The 21,075-nt window shown below is 34.6% G+C and overlaps 1 protein-coding gene across 6 annotated transcripts in view; it reads right to left on the bottom strand.

Moving 5' to 3' along the window:
* Positions 1-21,075, bottom strand: part of LOC148941623 (uncharacterized) — a 171,070-nt gene that overhangs the window by 41,424 nt on the left and 108,571 nt on the right. For 2 of the 6 annotated variants that reach the window (XR_016143279.1, XM_089104360.1), the window contains exons 1-3: positions 4,687-5,253; positions 2,339-2,969; positions 669-728 (exon numbers count right to left, since the gene is read on the bottom strand). Coding sequence is in view for 5 of the 6 variants with exons in the window: in XM_089104360.1 (XP_088960486.1) it covers positions 669-728; positions 2,339-2,929 (651 nt within the window). In the remaining variant the exon portion in view is untranslated. Of the gene's footprint in view, positions 1-668; positions 729-2,338; positions 2,970-4,686; positions 5,257-8,204; positions 8,218-19,474; positions 19,513-21,075 lie in introns of those variants that run through there. The other 4 variants (XM_089104358.1, XM_089104359.1, XM_089104357.1 and 1 more) reach the window with 4 other exon arrangements.

Here is a 21,075-nt window from a genome sequence, read left to right as displayed (position 1 = left end):
GGTTAGAACTGAGACTAATAAATAAAATTAGTAGGGATAATTCAGACAGTCTATCAGTTTTGTGAGCCATTTGAAGGGTATTGCAGACCAAAATATTCACTATATCCACAGGACTTGCAGGCAAGTTGGCAACTAATATAGCTCATATTATATGGGCTTTCCTTGCTGGGAAAACCCACTGCCATTGGCTACTGCAGTAAACATGATTATTTGCAGCTACAACTAAATACCTTATAAACTAATTAATTATTTTATCAAAAAAAGAAAAATGTCATTTCTTCTTTTTAGGTAATTAGAATATTTTAACAACGATGATAAAAAAAAACAGCCAAATTTGAGAAAAAGACACGTATCTGACAAACTGGACCTTGTTTTTGTCCAACACTTGAGTTGAATGAACCAGGTGGAGTTTGTGGTTTGCCTACTGGAAATACCTCAGTAGGGGTGTGGTTAACCCAAGAAGTTATTTGTGGTTTAAGCCAGACATTTATTTTTAGTGAACATAAACAGATAAAGTCATCCTTAACTATTCTTATTGCAAATCTAAAAACAGAAAGAAAGCTACCAGTTAGCCAAATAGAGAAAGACTTGTTTCAAATAAAAAGCTATGATCAATCATGCGTTTTTGAAAAAAATCTAAAAAGTAATAAAAGAAACCAAATACTTACTTTTTCACTGCCATATTCAAAATGTTCTCCATCGTCTCCAGCATATTCATCTTTGACTTGCTGGGAAAAAAAAAATACAAAAAAAATAAATGTTACCAAAGGATAAATTTAAAGATGAGGGCAAAATGTAATTTTCCATCCAAATTAGATATTTTATGAACTGATAGATAGATCTGATAGACATGAGATAATTGGACATTTCTTTTGATAGACTTTACTTTATCTTGCTTAGCACAATGCAGACGGATTCTGATAGCTCAGCAGTTTCTATTACAAAATGTATAATGTGAATATCTTTTTCAAATTAATAAACTGTGGATGAAAATAGTTATTCCAAAGAAATACTTGATGTGACTGTCTATGCCACAGCAAATTTGCCAGGACACATCGACCATAGAGAAATGAATAAATAATTTAGCCTAGTCCTTATTTTAGAATTTTCAAGGGCGTGAAATTAAAAAGTTTTTAAAAATACAACAAATTTACACATGGACAGGAGCCTTTGAAAAAAAAAAAAAAAAAAAAAAAAAAAAAGTTTAATGCCTTGTTCCCACATTAAATAAACAAGGGAAAAAGGTGACCTGAAAATGCAGTTTTTTTGTAATTTTAATCTATGCAGTAGAAAGATATTCTGGTAGATTTCTAACAGAACTGAAAAAGGCCAAAACTGTGAACTATAGAATATGAAAAATTCTTGAACTGAAAACTGTCTCTTAAGGAGTTAACATTACAAACTTATCAAGGTTCACCCAACTGAAAAACCAGGAACCTAGAGAGTAAGTTTTTTTACTATATTGGGTTTGTTTCAAACAAGTATTCTGGATTTGTATGTTTTAGTCAAAAGCTTAAATGGATCATGTACATACATGTTTGGCAATTCCCATTTCTAGCCAACATCAGTTTATCTTGTGAAGAAAAAACATTGAAAGAATTTTCTTTTCTTAAACCTAATGTTTGGTTTAGTATAGTTTATCAATGTTCATTGACTCAGAGTATCTATAGACCCTTTTTTAATAGTCAGTAAGCTAAGTTCTTAAATCTTTTCAGAGGATTTTTTTTTTAGAAAATCTGAGGACCCCAACCTCAAATCTTACATCTCACACCATTCCTCAAAATATAAGTATTCATTCTATTGTAATCTGCAGTCTAAGGACTTTGATTATAATTTTGTTAAACTCCTCTTAATTAATTACTCTCCTCTTAATTAATTAAACTCCTCTTAATTGTCTAGTAGGAGCAAAAATTAAATTTAAGTAATTTTGGAAAAGATTAGGGAGCACCAGGAGAGCCTATTGACACTTTGAACTAAACATAACCAGAATACAAAAAAAGAAAGGTCCAGATACTAGAATCATCATTATCATTGACCAGCATTCACAGGACTTGTCCTTATCACTGGCATGTGTGATTCAAGGTAAAGAAAATACCGTAATAGCAAAATCAGAGCTTATTCTTTGTACTTCTTGGCTGTCAAGTTAATAAATCTCTAACCAAAGGTATTTTCTATGTGAAGGCAATTCTAGTGTCAAGGCTTTCCACAAGTATTATATTTCCTTTTGCCTTTAACCTAGTTTCTTCCTGAAATTGAAATAAAATTAAATACATAACCATCGTTTGGTCACTTGACTTTGAACAAAGTAAACTTCAATAAAAAAAACAAAAAAACTTACCAGTAAATTGCATGCAGCAATATCTGTTTTATAAGCAGAGGGACTAGTTTCAGTAGGATAGTTTACCAACTTATCATTTGAGGTATCTGCTACAGGAGGTTCTAGATTACTGGAAGAATCCTCAGCCAAGAAGCTGTTTGGAGAGGTTCTATCAACTCTGTTTCCCTTTGCAGCAGGTTGGGTCATTTGAGTGTTTAGATAGGGATATCTAGGTTTCTGTATTTGGTTACATATTTCATCAGGATAACCAATACCTTTAACTTTAAGCATTTCAGCCACTTTTGTTAATGAACTAGCTTGAGCTTGTGGAACAGTCACTTCACCTGTATACATAAATTTCACCAAAGCTAGTAAATCATTAAATTTAACATCCTTTAGAATAATAATAGGATGGGAGTGTGAAATCCCGAGAAGCAGTGTTTCAAAGTAGGAACTACAAGATGAGAGAACAAGTTGGTGACATTTGATGCTTTGACTATCACATGATAGGGTGACATCTGTGAAGTGCTCACTGTTCAATAGAGATAAAAATGCTCTATGAAATACATCCAGGTAGTTGTTCCACTTTAAACAAAATTCTTTTTGCTCCATTTCAGAAATAGTGGCTAAATCCTTGAATGACACAAATTTTCTGAAATAGATTGAAACATATAAATAAGTATTCTAAATCACAGACATTATAGGTACTAAAGGTGAGAATTAAGAAAGTACTCTACAATTAGAAATTCAAAGGCAACTCAGTGCAGGTTTTTATCTTTCAAACGTTTAAAATTCCATTTCAATTTATAATATAGTTAGCTTGATAATAATTCTGTCTCTAAAAATATTGAACAAATCCTTTCATAATTTGCAATAATTCTTAAATCAAAATTGTCCAATTTAGTTTTTGTATGCACCACCGAAGACCCTTAGATGCAAGCTGCTAACTATAGACTCATGCCCAGTCATTGAAATATGATGATCAGGCATATTTCAAAAAAGTTTTCATTGCATTGCATTTACAATGTAGATAATTTCGGAGATCACACTGCCTTTCCATGATGATAAACAAAAGTTCAGATAGGGATAAAATCCTTGTAATAAACAGTGATAAATTTCACAAACAGTGATACAATTTACAAAATACTAGATATTTTGGTCACATATGCAGTGACTGACATCAGTAGTAAAACTAAACTAAAACAATTGAAAACAATAATTTATATATGAAATAAAATGAAACTACATATTGCTTAATTATCTAATTCTTTCCAAAGCAAAAGCAGAAGCTAGTCTCTTTGACCTTCTTGGGTCCAGTTCATTAATGTTGAAAGAACTAACAATTGGACTGAGGTTAACTATATTGGTTGAATTGAACTTTACTCTATCAGATTTTGGTAAATTATTGTAGAGTTCAAACCAAATTCACCTGTGTCATGATTTAAAGCTCTATTCCTGAATAAGATTTTCTTAATTTCAAAAGATTTGTGAAAAATTTGCTTTAAACTCCAGTCCCTAGAAATCAAAGAGTCATTATCAAACAAAATAAAATGCTCTGCGAAATTAAAAATATGTCCCAAAAGGGCTGAAGTGAAATCTTTAGACTTGGAACTTTACTTTAAAGCCAATGAAATAGAGTATTTATGCTGTAAGATTCTCATTTCCAAATTCTGGTTAGTACATCCCACATATGAGCTTCAGCAAGTGCATGGGATATGATAGAACCCACTTTGTTCCCCCAATGAAGTTAGGTCCTTTCCAGAATTTAGAAAACTACCCTAAGTATTATTACTCTTTAAAGCTACCTTTACACCATTACTCTGTAAAATTCTTTCAAGTTTTTCACTCAGCCTGGGTACATATGGTAAGGAACAAAACATCCTTTCCCCGAGTTGTCCAAGCCTTCCTTAGAAATATCTAGAAACGTTTTTATTCTTTTTGAAAAAGTCTGGTTAACTAGCCACTCTGGATGCATGTTACTTATTAGTATTTTTCTTAGAAAAGATAACTCCTCCTCAAAAAATTTGGAGGACAGATACTAAGGATCTGGTCAGTTAAAGAAATGATCAAACCAATTTTTACTTGGCAAGTGTGACTGGAGCTATATGGCAAAAATCTATTGTTTAGTTGGTTTTCTGTAACTTTTAAAATCCAGACTATTTTCCTTTTCTAAAAGTAAAACATCAAGAAAAAAAAGTTTCCCATTTTCTTCTAATTCAAAACTAAACTTTAACTCCCCCCCCCAAAAAAAACAATTAAGATGTTACAAAAATCCTTTTAAATCCTCCTCCCTATAATCTCATACTGATGTTATGTCATCCATATGACACGCCCCAAAACGTATCCTACTATTACTACTAACAACTCACCACAGCACCAAGCCGCCTGAGGCCAACACAGCTACGCACGCTCCTCCTCCACCCCATACTATTCAAAGCCTCCCTTTTTACACCGCCCACGAAGTTCCCATTTCCTTTAAATCTTTCTTTATGACGTCCTCCCACCCCAGACGGGGACGACCTGCTTTCCGTTTAGCCCTAGATGGTTGGCCGAAAAGAACAATCTTCGGCAATCTGTCATCCTTCATCCGCACAACGTGCCCTAGCCACCTCAAATTATAGCCCTAGAGAGATAGGAATCTAATGCAATTGGTTCAATACTTTCCACAAAAATATTAGCTAATAATGGAGATAAAGGGGCCCCCATCAGTAAAACATTTACTTGTTCGAAAAATTCCTTTCTGAATCAGAAAAAAAATAAGAGAACTTATTGCGCAACTTTTCTAAATGCATAATTACAGCAACTTCCAAATCTGTTTTACCACTAATCAAGTCCAAATTTCTTAATAGCTTTGTTTCTAGAAGAGTTTTAACTGCTTCTACATCAATATTTGCGTACATTGATACAATGTCAAAGCTTGAAGTCAAAGAACTTGAAGAAATTTCTACTTTTTTCAGTTTTTCAACCAAATTATAAGAATGCTTAATGCACTAAATTTGTGTAAACAAAGGAGGTTTACAGATTGACACCCTTGCTCAAAACACTTGTTGGTGACCTTGTACTTGACACAATTGGTTATAATGGTAGGTTTAGGTTATGGATTTAGGAAGTTGATATAATTTAGGGCACACAGAACTGCATCGCAGGCATTTGTAATAAAGTTAAGGTGTAATTTTTCCTTCATCCTTCAAACCCTTTAATTTGTTCCTAAACTTATTTCTAAAGAGTCTGTTGGATTATATGATAGCTTGTTGTGTTTTTCATCATTTAGCAAAATCCTTAATTTTGACTCACAGTCCTCAGTATTCATCACAACTGAAGTGTTACTCTTATCTGCTTTTATAATGGTAATTGAGCCATCCTTTTTTAAGTTTTTTAGAATTCTTATGTCTTTGATGGTTGTACTAGGAAATTCTGGTTTCAACACAAAATTAGAAAGGGTTTTCATGGTAGAATCTCTTACTAAGCTAACATCTTTAATTGGGCTTGCGTTTTTATGCAAAGATGTTTCTATTCTAGAGATAATATCTTCCATGGGAACTTTATCAGATTTAAAACAAAATTTTGGACCCTTTTCAAGTACTGATTGTTCTTGTGTTGTTAAAGTTCTAGATGGAAAATTAACCACACCTGGTCAAAGAATTGATGAAGATATTACTGCATTATTTGTTGATAACTTTGAATTTTTTTAGCAATATTTCTCTGGAAAAGTAAAAGTCATGATTGAAGTGAATTTTTCCTGTTTGTTGAATAAAACAGGAGTTACTTACACTAACCATTCTTGATGTAAGATTTTCCAGGGAAATTTTATCTCTGATTAGGAGGGAGGGGTCTAAACTCCCCTCCCCCCAATAAAAAAAATGTTTATCTAACTCATAAAAAACACAACAAAAATGATTGTGGATCAAATTTTGTGGTGTTTTTTAACTTTTTTTGTACCCCCCCCCCCCAAAAAAAAAAAATTCTAGATACTACCCTTGTAGTAACATTTCTAAACAATAACCAAGTAGTTTTTCACCAGATTTTAGTGGAAAACCTGAGCAGCTTTATAATTATATTATAATTATAATTATAATTATTATAATTTTATAATTATAATTATAATTATAATTATATAATTATAATTATAATTATAGCTTTATAATTATAATTATATTTTGGGTCATTGAATTTATCCGAGAAGAAGCTTGTCTCACTATATAGCTGATACACAGAAGTGCTAAGGGATTATACTTTCTCAAGACTTTTAATCTAGAAATATTCTGTAAAATTTAAAAGCAAAAATTTTGTCAGTCTTGAATACAGCCACTACTCTGGGCTCTAGTGAGTTCCAGTCCAAAATGGTTGGCTACAATTTTACAAGCTCAATAAATCAAGACATGATTATATTTACAATCACTGATGTGCATAAAGATAAATATATTTTGAGCATATATGGATAAGAAAACATCTCAGAAAAGATCAAATTATTATTTTGGAAAATGCATTAGCTTATTCTTCCAAGGGGTCATTATTACACTGCTAAACTTTGCAATAAATACAGCTAAATAACTGTCTTCACTACAATTGTAAAATTCTAGTGTGGCTATTTTTTGCTATCTTGGAAAGGGGTTAGGTTATGAAAATGAAACTTTCAGTAATGAATCCAGGGCCAAAAACATACCCTGGGAGGGTATTGCCAAGCTTCAATGTTAGCCCTCTTCTGCGAAATTTCACTACCTGAAGGGTCTAGGCTATTGCCTACCTATTGAAATTTTGACAAAACAAAATTTTACCCTAATTTTCAGTTATCAGTTTCTTACTCTCTGGTTTTAGTTCTGAAAATGCAATTCCTGATATTTGAGTCAAGTTATATGCCATATCAATGTTTTTTTTCTGAACTTAGGAAATGCATTTGCAGATCTTTGAAACTTTATAAATAGGGATTTGGCAAAGTTGTGAAGCAGAAAACAGTTTTTTGTACTTTAGTTAAGCAGCAGATCTGTTCTGCCAGGTTTCACTTTTAAGTTTCATTGGTATAAAATTACAACCAGTACTGGTTATAAGGAGGCATATTCAGAAAACAATTCTTACTTCATAATATGCATAATAATCCTAGTTAATATATTTTCCAGGAGAAGCACCTGTATCAACACTATTTTCACTGTTGTATAATTATTTTTAACAAAACTGTGAAAAATAAACAAATTTGATTGCATTTTTCCATTTTACATTCTATGCAGCAAAGTGAAATACCATTACTGCCATCTACCAAAAAGATATAAATAGGCTGATATTAATAAATCTAGGCTAGCTTATCTAGATGGTTCTTGCGTGTTTGTTTTGAATAATTTTCAAGACTTGGAGAATAAACAAAATATTGAAAAATATGATTTATGTTACCTAGGATAATTTTGCATATTATGAAGTAAGAATTGTTTTCTTAACATGTCTTCTTATGACCAGTACTGGTGTGAATTTATACCATTTCATTTTCCTAACCTAACTCCTTTCTAAGATAACAAACATTAGCTAAATTACAATTTTACCCAAATCATAATAAATTTTCACCAGAGCACATTATGACTTAAGATTTGATATGTGCAAAAAAGCTCCTTTCTTGTTTGTCATTAACCAGGGTGAAATTTTTAGAAGCATAAAAAGAAGGGAAAGCCTTTTCATTTTGATAGGTTGCCTTAGTGCTCTGCTAATCAAGGATAAACATTTTTTCTGAATGAATGAGATGAGAAGGTTGCAAATGAATGAGAAGGTTGCAAGTGGTGTCTTCCTTCCTCACCTGAAAATTGCAATGGGTGAGAGACTACATAATAATTTATCTATAATGTCATGGCATTAGAAAACTTTAAGGAAAACCAACCTTTGATTGGAAATTCAAATAATATATCATATATTCCGACTCTCTATCAAGCCTTGAGTTGTTGGCCTCAGCTCCTCAATATAAGTTGGACATTGACACTTATCATTGTCTCAGTATTATAGATAATCTTGCTTCAAGTGGCATAAGAACTCATTTTCAGTATATTCCTAGCCACTCTGGCATAAGTGGTAATTATCAGGTTGATGAAATAGCAAAAAATGCTATAAATATTGACCAGCCAAGTGGGAGACCAATCCCAATTAGAGATATTTACCGATGGAGGCTATCAGATATTAATTTCAATAAGATTAATCCTATCCTTTCCCCCTTTCCCAAGAAGTACCTTTCTAAAATTTATCATAGAATTCGTTCTGGAACAAATGGACTAAATTTTCTTGCATTCTCATATAAGATTTCTAATTCAAGTGGCTCAATTCCCCTGTCCTCTCTTTGCAGGCATTGTAATATGAATAATGAAACAATTGACCATTGCCTACTTGAATGTAATATGCTGACGTCTGCACAACATACCTTGCTGTGTAAACTGTTAAAATACTTCAAATACCACAAAATCTCACTATCAGCCAAGAGCCTAGCCAACTATACCTGCACACAGAGCACAGAAATCGATATCTATAATCTTATATTTGAACTCCTTGAGTCGAAAGATCTACTGAAAGATATCTGAGAATATCTAATAAATAAGATACAACCAAGCCAGTAGCTCTGTAGCCCACAGAGTGAAGCAATAAGAAAAGGGCTAAATAGTATCAACTGAATAGCCCGCCTGCTGCGAATTAGAAGAAGAAGACTGAACACATTAGTTTCGCGAATAAAGAAAATCAAGGATCCAGAGCAGGGATTTCTCTTCAAGCTTAACTGTGCACAATTTAATTGCAAGTCGATTGTGACACACTTTTTCAAAAGCTTTAGAAAAGTCAAGCAGAATCATGTCAGCAGGAACCCCAATATCAAGCAACATGGTGATGTGATCCTATGATTCAAGGAGATTTGTGTCAACAGATCTTCCAGAACGAAAGCCATGTTGGGAACTGTGTAAAACATTATTTGCTTCAAGGTGTTTAACAACTGCAGAATTAATTATTCTTTCAAGAACCTTAAAAACTGCTAATGTCATGCTGATGGGTCAATAATTTTCAACAAGGTCCTTTCTACATTTTTTAAAAATAGGAATAATATGTGTAGTTTTCCAATCCTGAGGTAGTCTAGAAAGATTTAATGATAATTTAAACAGTAGGGAAAGAGGTTGACACAAAACTGTATGACATTTGTGTAGGATACAAGGGTGAATGCAATCTGGGCCAGCAGATTTATTCAGTTTGAGGGATGTCAGTTCCTTTAGAACCAAAGAATCTGTATTCAGAATTGGTTCCATATTACATGATACATCATATAAGGGAGGTGTAGGATATACAATACTGGGGCTGGACAAAAAAAAACAGAAGAGAAATATTGATTGAAAATTTCAACTTTCAGTTCAGGATCAGCAACTGATTCACTATCATGCAGGATATCTGGGATTGTGCGTCTGCTGCTATATTTTTGAGTGGCAAAACGCCAGAAAGATTTAGGGTTAACCTTAATTTCCTCTGCCAGTTTTTCCTCAAACCTTCTCTTCAACACCTTATTTGGTTCATTGTTTGATTATGAAAGGATTTGAAGACTAGATAATTTTCTGTGGTCTTATTTTTTCTATAGCGGTGTCATGCTCTATGTTTTCTATTGATTAGCTTACTAATTTTAGTAGTTAAAAAAGGTAAACTTTTTGCCTGTTTTCCCTGAAAAATTCTGGTGCATGACTTTTCAGCATTTAGAATTTCCATTTTTACATTTGACCAACTCTCCTCGATATCATCAGTACTAAGCCTTTTCCAGTTGACTTTGGCAAGTTTTTCAGAGACTATTTAGTAATTTACATACTTTTGTTGCTTAGAGGAAGGCTGAATGGTAGGTAGACATAACTCTGAAATAATTACAACATGGCCACTGTTACCAACGGGTGTGGTTATAACATTCTTAATAAGAAGGTCAGGGTTACTGAGTAGAACCAGATCAAGAATGTTGGAGACTTGACCTTCCCTGTAACAAGTTGGTTGTGAGATTGTTTGACAGAGGTTATTGTCAGAGAGGGCAGACAAAAAAGAAGAATCTCTATTACAAAAAACTGATCCATCAATCCATTGGATTTCAGAAAGATTAAAGTCCCCCATAAGGACAAGATCGTAGCTGGCAAAATTGGTCATCATGTGAAACAACATGGCAGCCAAATTAGATTCAGAGTCCATAACACACGGAATACTGGGGCTTCTATAAAGAACACCCACTACAATCTAAGTTCTTTGATTGTGTAATTTAATCCACACAGACTCAATTCCATCAGAATTCAGAGAATTGAATTGAATGAGACTAACATTTAGTCCATCTCTTTTAAAAAGGCACACTCCTTGGTGGCAAAGTGGGGAATTCCGATTTGAAAATAGTTAGTAATCATCAATTTTGATTTCGTCTGGATTTAAAACTGACAAGGTATTTTTTGGTGAAACTTCTGTAATTGCAGCAACACCCAGTCCTTCAGATTTCATACGAAAGGAAAGTTCAGAAGGCTTATTAGGGAGGCTATCAACATTGGAGCTAAGGAATCTCATTCCCTGAGAGGTTAGAATCCAAGAGGATGCAGGAACTAAAGGACTGGTAAGGTTGTTGGATACAGCACTATGAAACAACAAAGAAGAAACATCAGTTAAGCAAGTTGTTGTTGAAGAAACAAAAGAAGTGTCAGCATCAGAAAGGGAACTATTGTTATTGTGTTCACTTCTAGACCATTGACAGACAGAATTAGGTGATGTAAGTCCATAAGCATTTAAACAATTATTAAAGGTGGAAGGAGGCACATACATTAATGGGACATTGGAGTGGTCCGGGGGATCGCTCCAACTGGAAAGTTTTTTTAATGATGGCACCATTATGAATTATCAAATCTGCTTCTCCCTTAGCTTTTCTGCATTTCAGCTCCTCAACTAGAGCTTTGTGCTTATGTGATCTTCCTTAGGACTATCTCCATAAAACTAATTGATCCTTTTGTTTCAAAGGATTTCCATATAATTTGCTTTCTAAATTCAGTTGATGGTACAGAGAAGAGAAGAGGAAGGGGACGGCTACCAGATAGTTGATGGCTATTAGAAAGTCTTTTTACTTGGGCTGGGGGGCACCAATGTAAGCTCCATAATTGCGTAACAGATAATTATACAGGAAAACTGCATCATCAGTCTGGGGGGATACCATAAGCAACAATATTAAGATGTCTTTCAAAATGCTGGTGCTCTGAACGCGCTATCAGACGAACATCAGATAATTGGGCAGACAGAAGTTGAGACAACTTAGAGGACATTGTAGATACCACTAGGTCCTGAACTGTTAAAGTAGAGTGAACTGATTGTAATGAATTTTAAATATGTGACACCCTGTTTGCAATATTGCTAACTTGGGCAGAAATGGTACTTTTTATGTCATTTCTCAGTTGGGATAGAGTTTGTGTCAACCGACTATTGGTGAAAAACTCCTGCTTAAGATCTTCCCTGAAAGATTTCAAGGAATTATCTATTACAGATGCTAATTTATTTATTATAGCTTGCTCACTAGAGGGGGGAGGGGGAGGGTTAACTTTTCAGGCTGGACATGACCATGACCATGTAAGGGATTGCATCATCTTAGTTAATAATTTATATTCTCCAGGGGACAGATCCAGACATTCACCACAAATCCACTTCTCACAAATAGTCAATAGCAGAGGACCCTTCATCCAGTTCTGTAAAAATGGCAGCACATTTGTCATTGCCTTTAATTGGGCTAATATGTTTTCTTTTAGCTTTGCTGGACATTATATATCAATTAAATCAGGCAATGAAACCAAACAGGTTCAGGCTATATGCTAGGCTACCCAAAGCTAGGTAAAAACAAATGTCAAAATTCAATGTAATTTCTTTAAATACACCCAAGCACTGAAGAACCGATTTGAAGAAACCACTGAAGAAACCAATCAAAAATATATATAAAAAAAAATATTAGTCAACTAGTTTGAAAATGAACTGTTTTCTGGGGCAATGTTTGTTTCCAGCTAGTTGGCAAAATCAAGTGTTGCTGGGGAGAAGTTATTAGTCAACTAGTTGCAAAATGAATTACTTTCTGGGGCAATGTTTGTTTCCAGCAACACATGAATTGAAAATCAAGTATTTTGCAGTAGGCATCAAGACATGGCTAATCATAATCAGCATGCTAGTGCTGCCTAAGTAAAGAATAATGTGGGCACAATGTGTTTTTTTTCTCCATACCTGGGCACTTGGTATCAAAGGAGTTGATGTAGAAACTTCGAAAAGGACTCATTCGATTGGAAATTGGAGTGGCTAGTGCCCTTTTTTATAGTCGAAAGTGATTGGAGGGCAACTAGCCACCACCCCCATCATTCCCCAAAACACATCAAATCAAAATTTTGAGATAGCCATTTTATTCAGCATAGTTGATTTTCCGGACAGAAAATATTTTTTGAGGAGGACACTCCCCCACAACCCTCAGGGCAAGGGTTTAAGTTATGCCCTGGGAGCATATAAGAACAATGTACTATTTATTATTTTTTCCTTTAGAGCAGGGCACTTTATATGGAAGGGGTCGTCGTAAAAACTTCAAAAGGGGCTCATTTGATTGAAAAATTGAGAGTTCTAGTGCCCTTTTTAATAGTCGAAAGTGATTGGAGGGCAACTCGCCTCCCCCCCCCATGCCCATCATTCCCCCAAAAACATCCAATCAAAATTTTTAGATAGCCATTTTGTTCAGCGTAGTTGATTTCCAGCTAGAAAATATGTTTTTGAGGAGGACACTCCCCCACAACCCTCTGGGCAAAGGTTTTAAGTTATGCCCTGGGGGCATATAAGGTTTTTTATAGAAGACGTTGTTGTAAAAACTACAAAAAAGGCTCATTCGACTGGAAATTCGAAGAGCTACTACCCTTTTCAATAGTCGAAAGTGATGGGAGGGCAACTAGCCCCCCCCCCCCCACGTGCATCATTCCACCAAACACATCCGATCAAAATTTTGAGATAACCATTTTGTTCAGCATAGTTGATTTCCAGATAGAAAATATGTTTTTGAGGAGGACACTACCGCACAGCCCTCAGGGCAAGGGTTTTAAATTATGCACTGGGGGCATATAAGGTTTTTATAGAAGGCAATGTCATAAAATTAAAAAAAAAGGCTGGATCGATTGGAAATTCAAAGGTCTAGTGTCCATTTTAATATTCAAAAGTGATTGGAGGGCAACTAGCCCCCCTCCGCATGCCCATCATTCCCCCAAACCCATCCAATCAAAATTTTTAGATATGGTAGCCATTTTGTTCAGCATAGTTGATTTTTAAATAGAAAGTATATTTTTAAGGAGGACACTCCCCTGTAGCCCTCAGGGCAAGGGTTTTAAGTTATGCCCTAGGGGCATATAAGGTTTTTATAGAAGGTGTTGTCGTAGAAACTTCAAAACAGGCTCATTCGATTGGAAATTCAAGCCCATCTTTCTCCCAAACACATCCAATACAAATTTTGAGACAGCCATTTTGTTCACCATAGTTGATTTCCAAATAGAAAATATATTTTTGAGGAGGACACTCCCCCAAACCCCTCAGGGCAAGGGTTGTAAGTTATGCCCTTGAGCCATATAAGGTTTTTACAGAAGGCATTGTCATAGAAACTTCAAAAGGGGCTCATTCAATTGGAAATTCAAAGGGCTCGTGCCCTTTTTAATAATCAAAAGTGATTTGAGGGCAACTAACCCCCCCCCCCCAAGCCCATCCAATCAAAATTTTGAGATAGCCATATTGTAAAGCATAGGCTAGTTGATTTCCAGATAGAAAATATATTTTTGAGGAGGAAAATCCCCCACAACCCTCAGGGCAAGGGTTTTAAGTTATGCCCTTGGGACATATAAGGTTTTTATAGAAGGCGTTGTCGTAGAAAGTTTAATACAGGCTCATTTGATAGAAAATTCAAAGGGCTAGCGCCCTTTTTAATAGTCAAAAGTGATTGGAGGGCACCTAGCCCCCCCCCCCCCACGCCCATCATTGCCCCAAACACATCCAATCAAAATTTTGAGATAGCCATTTTGTTCAGCATAGTTGATTTTCAGAAAGAAATTATGTTTTAAGGAGAACACTCCCCCACAACCCTCAGAGCAAGGGTTGTAAGTTATGCCCTGGGGGCATATAAGGTTTTTATAAAAGGCATTATCGTAGAAACTTCAAAAAAAGCTCATTCAATTGGAAATTCAAAGGGCTAGTGCCCGTTTTAATTGTCGAAAATGATTGGAGTGCACCTCGCCCCCCCCCCAAGCTCCTCCTTGCCCCCCACACCGCCAATAAAAAATTTTATTAGCCATTTTATTCAGCATAGTTGATTTCGAGATAGAAAATATGTTTTTGAGGAGGACACTCCCCCACAACCCTCAGGGCAAGGGTTATAAGTTATGCCCTGGGGGCATATAAGGTTTTTATTGAAATCTTCGTTGTAGAAACTTGAAAAAGGGCTCATTCGATTTGAATTTCAAAGGGTTAGTACCCTTTTTAATAGTCAAAAGTAATTAGTGATATTTTTTGTTGTTGTTGTTTAGACCAGGGCACTTTGTTTTGAAGGAGTTGTTGAGGGAACTTTGAAAGGGGCTCATTTGATTGAAAATAGGGCATTTAGCCCTTTTAATAGTCGAAAGTGATTGGAGGGCAACTAACCCCCCCTCCACTCCCACCCTCCCATTTGCCCAATATGTTTAAAAACTAAATGTTGCCTTAAGATCAAATCAAAATGCACTGTGATAATGCTAATTCCCAATAAGGCATCTCAGCCGCATCCCAAGAACAACTGAGGGTAATATGTTCAAAATTTGGGGCTACTTCTGCTCTTAAAATTTAACCCAATCAAAATAGCATAAGTGTATCCAAGCTATCAAAGAGAGTAAACAGATTTTTTTGCAAACGGTATCAAGTTTTCCATTTCAGGTCAACTAGAGGAGGTATGAAACTAAATTAAACAGAACTATTTGTGTCCATATTCTTAAAAGGGTGTATGTTGTTAAAAATTGCTGAAAATTTTTCTCCAGCATACAAATAGCAGGCTAAACTATAAAGTCTAAGAAAACAAAAAGATTTTAAGTGTTATTTTCTTTTTCCCTGAAAAGGCTATGTCAATAAAAAATGAACAGAAATTAATTAAAAAAACTTTTTCCGCAAAATAAGTTTTTCAAAGTAAAGAACTCCATTAAGCAAAAAATACAAAAATAAAATAATCTACCAAGCGTGAAACTACCACAAATTAGCATTGGTAAATAAACGAAACCCAAACAAGCAGAAATTACAATAAATAACCAAGTCAAACTCAAAACGAGCAGAAATTAACATAAGTTGGGAGAAATACCCCTATGCCTTCCCAAGGCCAGAACAAAATTTGCACTGTGCTGAAAAAAAAAATGTTTTTACTTTTATAGCTTTAATAAATCAAACAATATTAACATTTTGATTACTAAATATAAGTATATGTATATTAAACTGATACTGCACATTCATTTATATTTTTTCAGTAAATTGCAAATTTTTTTCTGGCCTTGGGAAGGCATAGGGGTTTTGCACCCAACTTATGTTAATTTCTGCTCATTTTAAGTTTGATATGGTTATTTATTGTAATTTCTGTTCATTTTGGGTTTTATTTATTTACTGATGCTGATTTGTGGTAGTTTCATGCTTGGTAGATTATTTGATTTTATTTTTGCTCATTTTTTGTTTAATGGAGTTCTTTACTTTTCTTTGAAAAACTTATTTTGTGGAAAAAGTTTTTTTTAATTAATTGTAGAAAAAGCCAAGACACATAGTCCGAGTGATTGAGAGGGAAATCTGGGATAAGCCCTTTTTAGGATTGTATATAAATGATGTTAGAAGGAGATTTGATAGTAAAATTCTACATAAGCTTATAAAATAATTTTTCCCAATAGTCAAAGGGTAGAATCCACTTTCTCAATAGGCTTTCACCCTGGCCTATTTATTATAGGCTTGGCTACTTGAAACTGTGAGTGCACACATCTCTATGAATAGAAGGGTAAATTAGTCAAATTTCCAAATAATGGAAAATTTCAGTTTAGCAGCACTTGTCAAAAAACATAGTAGGCTAATAAAATAAAAATAGCAATGTTTCTATTTCATGCTCTTTTTCAATATATTAGTTGCTATCCTGACAACAAAGCAACCCTCACTCCCTGATGATCCCATCAATATATACAAACCTAAAAGAAAATTCCAAAAGAGTGGATGACAATTTGCTAGATATTTTCCATAGAAACTGCCTACAGATTGTTCTGGGTATCCAGCTGACTAGCCATATTTCAAACAGTAGGCTCTACAAAAAATGTGGTTCAATCCTACTTTCTAGGGCTATAATGAAAGAAAGGTTGAGATGGCTAGGGCATATTCTGCAGATGAAGGATGGCAAATTGCCAAAGATTTGCCTTTTGGGACAACTGTCTAGGGCTAAAATGAAAGCAGTTTGTCATTGTCAGGGGTGAGAGGATGTCAAAGAAAGATTTAAAGGAAATTGGAACTTCCTGCAAGAGGAGAAGTTATGAGTTGGAAAATGAATTCTTTTCTGGGGCTATGTTTGTTTCCAGCTACTTGGTAAAATTAAGTTTTTTCTGGGGAGAAGTTACTAGTCAACTAGTTGGAAAATGAATTGTTTTCTGGGGCAATGTTTGTTTCCAGCTAGTTGGCAAAATTAAGGTAAAGTTCTACCAAATCATATTATTGAGTTAGGAATAAAGTGAATACACCATTTGATGCCTTTTTTTATGCTGATTATGAATATAATAATCATTTATATTGGAAATGATTTTCAGCCCCCCTATATATGCCAATTCAGGGTACATATTTCTACATTAGGGAGGGTGGGGATAAAGTTTAAACTTACCTCCCATTTAGATCAGAAACAAAATTTGCCCCCCCCCTAATGTAGAAATATATACCCTGAATTGGCATATATAGGGGGGGGGAGCTGAAATTCATTTCCGATAGAAATGATTATTATATTTGTAATAAGCATAAAAAAAGGCATCAAATGGTGTACTCACTTCATTCCTAACTCAATAATATGATTTGGTAGAACTTTACCAAAATTAATTTTTGCTGGGGAGAAGTTATTAGTCAACTAGCTGGAAAATCTAGTTTTGCTTGGGAGAAGTTATTAGTCAACTAGTTGGAAAATAAAGTTTTGCTGGGGCAACATTTAATGTCAACTAGTTGACAAATTTAAGTTTTGCTGGGGAGAAGTTATTAGTCAACTAGTTGGAAAAATTAATTTTTGCTGGGGAGAAGTTATGGTCAATATATACCAAATCATATTATTGAGTTAGGAATAAAGTGAATACACCATTCGATGCCTTTTTTTATTCTGATTACGAATATAATAAGCATTTCTATCAGAAATGAATTTCAGCCCCCGCCCCTATATAGGCTATACCTGACCTAACTCCAAATTGGCATATAGAGGGGGGGGGGGGGCTGAAATTAATTTCTGATAGAAATTATTAATATATTTGTAATCAGCAAAAAAAAGGCATTTAATGGTGTATTCACTTTAGTCCTAAATCAATAATATGATTTGGTAGATATTGACCAGTTATTGGTCAACTAGTTGGAAAAGGAAAGTTTTGCTGGGGCAACATTTATTGTCAACTAGTTGGCAAATATAGATTTCTTCTATACAGTTGGGCCAAATTTTCCAACTAGATGACTAAAATGTTTTTAATTATAAGGATATTGGATAGTACCATCCTATATAAGCTTATAAAGTAATTTTGGTAAATATCTACCAAATCATATTCTTGAGTCAGGACTAAAGTGAATACACCATTTGATTCCTTTTTTTATGCTGATTATGAATATAATAAGCATTTCTATTGGAAATGAAGGTAAAATTCTCCTTTAGCTACTTTTGACTATCTTGGAAAGGGGTTAGGTTAAGAAAATGGAACTTTCAGGGATGGTTCTACAGGCTAAAGTATGTCCTGGGAAGATATTTTGAAGTACCCACCTCCCTCTAGAGGGTCCCGACCTTTGATGACCTTTAAAAATCTGTGTGTCATAAAAGAAAAACCTTGCAAAATAGATCTTCTGCTTAACTGAAGTACAACAAAATTGTTTTCAGCTTCACAACTTTGTTCAATCCCAATTTATAAGGTTTTTAAGATATTCCAATACATTTCCTAAATTTTGAAAATAAACTATTAATATGTCTTAAAATTCTGCTCAAATAACTGAAATTGCATTTTCAGAGCTAAAGCCAGAGAAAAAGAAACTGATAACTGAAAATTAAGGTAAAATGTTGTTTTGTCAAAATTTCAATGGGTCAATGGGTCAAACCTGTCATGTAGGCAAATTTCATGACCCTCTAGAGGGAGAAGTAGTGGAGGTAGGTACTTCAAAATACCTTCCCGGGACATACTTTAGCCTGTAGACCCATCCCTGAAAGTCTCATTGTCCTAACCTAACCCCTTCCCAAGATAGCCAAAAGTAGCTAAAGTAGAATTTTACCAAAATAAATTTCAGCCCCCCCCCCTATATATGCCAATTCAGGGTTAGGTATATATGTGGGGGGAGAGCTGAAATTCATCTCCGATAGAAATGCTTATTATATTCATAATCAGCATATAAAAAGGCATCGAATGGTGTATTCACTTTATTCCTAACTCAATAATATGATTTGGTAGATATTTACCATAATTTTTTCCAATAGTCAAAGGGTGGAATCCCCTTTTTCTGCATCAGCTAAATAGACTGTTTGAGGTCAGCCACTGGGTATGGTTAAACTCAGCCATGCATGCAACCATGACAAACCAAGATTGTCATGAAGTATTTTAGCACAAAATAATTGACTGGTTGAGACTCTGGTTTAACTATGAAACTGATGAAAAAAGGAAAGATCTATCGTGTACTACTATATCCAAAACTAGGTCAATAGTTTAGTCACTTCCTATCTGTTTAAATATTCAAGGGTAGGTTAGATCATGTCTCAATTTATTCTGACCCCAAACTAGACCAATAGCCTAGTTTGTTTGAGGTAGCCTAGGCTAATAAACTAATTTCAATGGTAGTCTATGGTTTGAACTACAAATATCCCAATTCCAGAATTTATAAGAGGGTAGCCTATATGGACTACCATGCAGTGCTTTCACCCCTTTGATTCGTATCTTCAATCCTTCATTTTCTTACCAACGATACCTTAAAGCTCAGCGCCGCTAGTGCCCAAAGAACCCAAATTCATTAATACATTAGCGCCCAGAACCCACAGCTCCCAACTTCTTCTTCTTCTATTTTACAGCAGGCAGGCTTTTCAGTATCACTATTTAGCCCTTTTCCTTTTGCTTCACTCTGTGGGCTACAGAGCTACTGGCTTGATAGCCTCATATTTATTAGATACATTCAGATATCTTTCAGCAGATCTTTCGACTCCAGGAGTTCAAATATAAGATGATAGATGTCGATTTCTATGCTCTATGTGCAGGTACAGTTGGCTAGGCTCTTGGCTGATAGTGGGATTTTGTGGTGTTTGAAGTATTTTAACAGTTTACAAAGCAAGGTATGTTGTGCAGACGTCAGCATATTACATTCAAATAGGCAATGGTCAATTGTTTCATTATTCATATTACAATGCCTGCAAAGAGGGGACAGGGGAATTGAACCACTTGAATTAGAAATCTTATATGAGAATGCAAGGAAATTTAGTCCCTTTGTTCCAGAACGAATTCTATGATACATTTTAGAAAGACACTTATTGGGAAAGGGGGAAAGGATAGGATTAATCTTATTAAAATTAATATCTGATAGCCTCCATCGGTAAATATCTCTAATTGGGATTGGTCTCCCACTTGGCTGGTCAATATTTATAGCATTTTTTGGTATTTCATCAACCTGATGATCACCACTTATACCAGAGTGGCTAGGAATGTACTGAAAGTAAGTTTTTATGCCACTTGAAGCAAGATTATCAATAATACTGAGACAATGATAAGTGTCAATGTCCAACTAATGTTGAGGAGCTGAGGCCAGCAACTCAAGGCTTGATAAAGAGTCGGAATAGATGATAATATTAATCGAATTTTCAATCAAAGGTTGGTTTTGCTTAAGGTGTTCTAATGCCATGATTATGGCATTTAACTCAGCAGACATTATAGATAAATTATTAAATAACCTTTCTCCCATTGCAATTTTCAGTTGAGGAAGGAAAACACCAATTGCAGACCTTCTCATTAATTTTTGACCCATCAACAAATATTTGGAAGTGATTTTTATAGGTAATTGTATTAAGTTCTGCGAATTTTTTCTGGACAAAAGCAATGGGGGTTAAATCTTTATTCCATTTTGAAAATTTAGTATTTATTATGGGAAATGACCAATTCCATGGAGGGGATTGGGGGAAAGTAGGTGCAATAGACTTTGCTGGTACAGGGAACTTCTTTTGAATATTGGCATACTCATCTGCAATACCTCTATACATGGCTGGATTTCTTAACCAATTATGTAATGTGTGTGAGCTATTTGATTCAATTTTTTTAAGATGTTTTATCAAGAGAAAGCTACGTCTATCTTTTATTGTTGTTAATCCACTCTCCATAAGCAGAAACTTGGTGCTTGTGGGTTTCCTAATTCCAAATATGAGACGTATTATATCATTTTGTGTTGTTTCAATTTTTTGCATCTGGGTCTTTGCACATGCACCATATACAATGAGCCCATAGTCAATATGGGGTCTTATATGTGATTTATAAAACTGGAGTAAGGTTACTTGAAAAATATATACTAACATTACTTCT

The sequence above is a fragment of the Artemia sp. Qi Xiang Cuo genome, chromosome 18 (assembly GCF_049724085.1).
Source record: "Artemia sp. Qi Xiang Cuo chromosome 18, ASM4972408v1, whole genome shotgun sequence".
Taxonomy (NCBI): domain Eukaryota; kingdom Metazoa; phylum Arthropoda; class Branchiopoda; order Anostraca; family Artemiidae; genus Artemia; species Artemia sp. Qi Xiang Cuo.
This window is presented reverse-complemented; position numbering and strand designations above follow the sequence as displayed.